At 46.6% G+C, this 6,000-nt stretch overlaps 1 protein-coding gene across 1 annotated transcript in view; it reads right to left on the reverse strand.

Moving 5' to 3' along the window:
* The window catches only part of SLC36A4 (solute carrier family 36 member 4), a 62,328-nt gene extending 59,215 nt beyond the window's left edge, over positions 1-3,113 (reverse strand). Inside the window, 1 exon segment of the mRNA XM_034060134.1 lies at positions 3,041-3,113. Coding sequence (XP_033916025.1) covers positions 3,041-3,068 — 28 coding nt within the window. The 5' untranslated portion in view covers positions 3,069-3,113.
* Between the last annotated feature and the right edge of the window lie 2,887 nt (positions 3,114-6,000).

Consider the following 6,000-nt stretch of genomic DNA (forward strand, 5'->3'; position numbering starts at 1 on the left):
GATGAAGCAGTTTGCCAGGGCCACATAGCAAGTTAAAGACTAAATATTAAAAACAAAGCCAAAATGCAATCTTCCATTGTTCCTTTGGAGAAGGTCACCCTCACAGACAAATTCCATCTAAAACCCCTTTTCTAATCCACCCTGGCAACATGATCTGTTGGGTTTATTTTTTCCTTGAGGATTTTGAAGTCGGTAGTGTCAAACAGAAAGAACTGGATTTAACATATAAGCATAAGAAGATTTGGGGTACAGGATGTAGCTTATCATTGTTTATATCAACTGTTTTCCTCATTTATGGGTAGAAGAATCACACAGGTCTTGAAGTACCACTTCACATATACATTAAATGCGTGGCAAAAAGCATTATGCAAACTGGTAAGTCAGCTTCTACACAAAACCACGTTAACAGGGCCAGAAACAGCACACAACTCACAGTCCTGTGAAATGTGTTTATTGTGACCCAGTGCCTCTGTAATAGGGATGAAGATTCAATTCAATAAGCAACTGTTTTGACTGCTAGTTAAAAGAGAAAATCAGAACCACAGAATCTTCACACTAGCCTAAAATGTGGGCTTATGCTGGTATTTTCTCACAGGCTACAAACTGCAATCCATATCCATGATCCAGAGGGCATATCCAAGTGCATCCACCACCTAACCAGGCCTGTGACTGTTCTTACAGGACAAGTTTAGTGACCAAGACTGAATAACACAGTCAAGGAGACATCACTACAGTGTAACACAGAAAACACATCAATATGAGATGGCAACCACAACTGTGGTAACAGAAGCCTGGTGTCCCCATCAACTGCATTCAATTTATCATCTTAACACTGTGGAGAGGCTTTTCAATCCAGCATTCTGAACCAGGGCTCTCAAGAAAAACACAGTTACAAAGAAAACCTTGTCACTAATTATTTTCTGAATCTTCAACTGGTTAGTAAACAGCTTGCCCTGTAATGCTGTTACTCCCTCAACCACAAAGAAATATCTGTTCCTACACTCTTCACCCTATGAATAGCCTCTAGCATTTCTCCAGAGGGCATCAAACTGCAAAGTACAGTGCTGTTCATGAAGCACACGTGGATCTGGCAGCATCTGCCACATTACTCACATGCTTCCACAACCATGGAAGAACTTAAGAGATCCACAAGAAGTGACTGTGAATGGCAGTGCTAGGGCCATGCTGGCCCAGATCAATACACTTCCGTCAATTTCTCTAGTTCAAGAGGGAGCTAATAGAGAATCCCACTCAACCACACACAACCCAGCTCCCTTTTAAATTTCCACAACTCCTACTGAATACAAGAGAGACAAGAATAAACAGAGAAACACCCTCAAACTAAAATGTACTTTCTAGAATTAAAAAGGAAAACTCCTCTGGTTTAAAAATTCCAATAAAATACAATAATTACATTTTCAGGCTAGCAGAAGTTAGCACTAGCTTTTATTGTGTTTATTTTTCCAAGAACATTAACGTTATGCTTCACGCACTTATCTGAATCACTCTTCATTTTTTTCTTTGGAAAACATATATTACGTGTCATTTATTTCTCTCCATTACAGGCTGCAACTTAATAGAGTAGATTTATCATGCTTTATGGTGGAATTTATTAATCCTGAGAACAGCTGTTTCCAAACAAATGTTGAAAGTCAATAATGCCACTCCATAACCAGGAAGAACTGTTTGCTTTTGCATCCTACCTGTCAAATCCAGAAGCCTAATGAAACAAGACATTTATTAACCAAAGCATACACAGCTCTCCATAGTTTATTACACACTCTCAGTGGAGCTCTTTCATACCAACCCACAATGGATCATTCATTTGGGAAGACGTCAGTCTTAAATAACCCACTATCCAGTCTGGAACAAGCTACACATTTCTACACGATTAATACACATCCAAATGATGACACATTGGTAAGACTCGTTTTATTGAGTATTCAACAGGACCAAAACATGCAAGATTTCAGAAGCTTTTCACAGGTGTGGATCTTCATTTAGAAACCAACAATCTCATTAAATACTTTGATTCTAAGGGTTCTGACAGAGAAACTGACCTGTGAAACTTAGCAAACAAAGCCTAAGATTTCTATCTGCCACCTGTGTCAGAAGGTGGCAACATGTCACTGTAAGATGAATCAGCCTCAGGAACAAGACAATCTGAAGCAGATCTCCTGCTTCCCAGCATTACCACTGGACAGCATGAATTCTTTGGATTACAGGGGAACATCACTTTGAGATGAGATTTTTAGTCTGCCCAGCCCAGCATCACCTATGCTTTATGAGTATGTTACCAATTCTCTCTTGTCATCTACGGAGAGACAAATTAGGGGGCGAGCATAATACGTGCCTTCCTACACTCGAGAGTTAAAGCTCCGAAGACTATTCTGCAATAAATACAGCTAAAATATCAACACACATAGCCCCAAAAAAGCCCAAATAAACCACAACCCTTCACCGAAGATAACAGCACCACCTAACAATGCACACAGAAAGCGTTTCCACTAATTTCTATGCAAGACAGCGAGTTCCCAAAGAAATGAGGGTCCGGCCAGGCGCCACTGACGCCTTCAGCAGCCGCCCCGAGTGACGGGCTCCGGCTAAGCGGGGCCGCGGCCCTCCCTGAGCCCCGCTGTGGTGAACCCTCGCCGGGTATCCCCTTCTGAGGGGCCCATGGAGAGAGACGAGGCCCCTCCAGCCCCGCCGGCCGCAGATGCCGCTGGCCCGGCTCCAGGTGCTCAGTCCTCTCCGCCCGCCTCCCCGTTCCCGTTGAGGAACCGCCTGCAGCCGCCGACGCCTGACGCCAACAATCAGCCGGACAGTGCCCACCCCTTCCCCTTGGTGGGATGGTTCATCCCGCCCGTCTCGATGCGCTGAGCGCTGCGCGCATCCCCCGTGGGCAGAACCACTCCGCCTCGAGGGGAGGGGGAATACAGTTAGCCGGCCGCTCTCCACGCTCACACCCGCTCCTCTCCGCCCCGCGGCACGCCGCCATCCCATAGCCCCCGGGCCGCTCCAGCCGCCCCGCACGCCTCACCCAGCTCCTCCCGGCCGCCGCCGTCCATCTCGCCGCCGGCTCTGCGCTCGCCCTTCCGCCAAGGTGGAGCCGGCCGGCGCGGCGCTGCGCATGCGCCCCGCGCGATGGGCTGGGACCCGCGGGGGTAAACCATAGATAGCAGCGGGAAAGACAAGCCCGGTGTGGTGGGTGTTGGTCCTCCCGGATGGTGTGTGTCCATTTAACTGTGTGCCCTCGGCAGTGCCGGAGTTGGTCCTGTGCACGGCACAGCCTGTCCCTGCTGGTGCGGAGCTCCGCAGCCACTTTCCAATGGCTTTCAGTGCTGGAGGTTCTCCCCCTCCCACCTCCAGGTCGCACTCTCAGAGAACTTACCTCTGCCTCCCGGGTGCCTCCTGGCGCAGCCATGCTGCTGTGGTAGGGCATGGTGCCTGTAGAGTGCCAGCCACCCTCAGGGAATCATAGAACAGTTTGTGCTGGAAGGGACCTTCAAGCTCATCTAGTGCAATCGCCCTGCAATGAGGAAGGACATCTTCAGCTAGATCAGGTTGCCCAGAACCACAGCCAGCCTGGCCTTGAATGTCTCCAGGGATGCGGCATCCACCTCCTGTGGGGGCTGCCACTCCAAACCACAACCAAGTCAGTGTTTTACCACTCTCATTTTACTTTTTTCCTCACATCCAGCATGAATCTCCCCTCTTTCACTTTAAAACCATCAACTCTTGTCCTATCACAACAGGCTTTGCTAAAAAGTCTCTCCCCATCTATCTTATAGGCCCCTTTTTTGAACTGACAGGCCACAAGAAGGTCTCCCTGGAGTCTTCTCCAGGCTGAACAGCCCCAGCTTTCTCACCTTTCCTCATAGGAGAGATGCTCCATCTCCCTGATCATCCTCGTGGCCTCCTCTGGACTTGTTCCAACAGTTGAATGTCCTTTTTATGTTGAGGACACCAGAACTGAACACAATACTTCAAGTGAGGTCTCACGAGAGCAGAGTAGAGGGGCAGGATCACCTCCTTCGACCTGCTGGTCATGCTCCTTTTGATGCAGCCCAGGATACGGTTGGCGTTCTGGGCTGTAAGCGCACACTGAAACTGGCTCATGTTAATTTTCTCATCAACCAGTACCCCCCAAATCCTCCACAGGGCTACTCTCAATCCCCTCATCCCCCAGCCTGTATTGATAAGAGGGGTTGCCCCAGTCTAGCTGCAGGACCCTTCATTTGGCCCCATTGAACCTCATCAGGTTCACATGGGCTCACCTCTCAAGCCTGTCCAAGTCCCTGTGGATAGCTTCCCATCCGTGGGTCATGATCACCCCTGGGAGAGAGCAGCAGGCCTGAGGTAACACATGCAGCTGGTCCTTTGCCACGCGCAACAGCTCATTTGGCTATGAAGCACAAATTATGGGTCATTTGTGTTTGCCTTCCAGCACTAGAAAATTAACTTGTATCTGTATTTTTTCCCCTTCAGAGCCATTCAGGAGCAGCTGCTTTTGGATCAGCAACAGCTGCATTATGGGAATTAGTGTTGTTTCTTGTGTCTGCTGTGGTTCCAGGTCAGATGGCCCCATAAAGCTTTGCCAGCATCTGCTGCCCTCTGTAAGGCTGGGGACTCTGGCTTTGGAGAGGGCACTGCAAACATACAGTTATGATTAATAACTGAAGGCTGAAAACAAGGGTGGGAGTTAAGAGTTCAGCAGTGCCTGACAGCTCAGCTTCTCAAGAGATTTGCAGTTTGGCCTCCTGAAAGCCAGTCAGCTTCAACAAGCTCGATTTATTATACCTATGTGAAACAAGAGATGATTCAAAAGGACATTTGTGAGAATCATAGTTAATGATGGATCAGCTGTCAGAACGAGAAGAGTTATTAAGGGTTATCAAATGTTACCTGAAGAGGAGACTGAGGGGTGACCTCATCAGTGTTTACAAATATGTAAAGGGTGGGTGTCAGGATGATGGAGCTAGGGTTTTTTCAGTGATATCCAGTGATAGGACAAGGGGCAATGGGTGTAAACTGGAGCATAGGAGATTCCACGTTAACATCAGGAAGAAATTCTTTCCTGTAAGAGTGACAGAGCACTGGAACAGGTTGCCCAGGGGGGTTGTGGAGTCTCCTACATTGGAGATATTCAAGGCCCGCCTGGACAAGATCCTGTGTGATGTACTCTAGGTTACCCTGCTCTTGCAGGAGGGTTGGACTAGATGATCTTTTGAGGTCCCTTCCAGCCCTTAGGATTCTGTGATAGCAAATTACTCACTTCCTGAAACTGATGTTCCACTTCTTGTAGATTCTACAGAACCACTGCATCTTCTCTGTGCATTCTTGTAGATAAAGATATTTATTAACAGCTTCACCAATAAGCAAAATAAATGTTGGGGAAATACAGACAATGTGAAACAATGGGAAGCAGCAGTTTAGAAATTCTCTGTTTATAAGTAAATGCTTCTATTTATATTAAAATAAAGCAGTATTTCCTGTAAATCCTTAGATTTTTTTTGTTTTATATCTTTGGAAGTCAATTGTACAAGGTGCTGAAACAGATTTTAGCCGCACTCTGTAATCAAAGCTGTAATGGGAGCTCAAGGTTACTCTGAAGTGATGTTCAGAATCATTACTCTCTAAACCTTTCCTCTGAAATTAAGATTTAGACTTGTACAGTAAAAGCTTTTATAACGCCATGAACTTTAATTTTCATTATCTGAAGACCATAATATAGGGCTGGTTGCAGGGGCATGGGGAGAAGGGGTGGGGTGTTGTCCTAGTTGTCCTCTATTGAAGGAAGACATAATGCTCCAAAGGATTTTCAGCTGAAGTTGCACTGTCTAACCCAAATGGATCATCCTTTGATAGAACCTTCTTCAAGCAAGCGTAGTCTCTTGTGAATTTTGAACACTTGGAGACTCATCTTCCACTAGCCTGATACCCACCCTTTAACTTACTTTTCATGAGAATCATATATTAGGGATTTTTATCAAAGCTTGT

This window comes from Melopsittacus undulatus, chromosome 2, assembly GCF_012275295.1.
Source record: "Melopsittacus undulatus isolate bMelUnd1 chromosome 2, bMelUnd1.mat.Z, whole genome shotgun sequence".
NCBI lineage: Eukaryota > Metazoa > Chordata > Aves > Psittaciformes > Psittaculidae > Melopsittacus > Melopsittacus undulatus.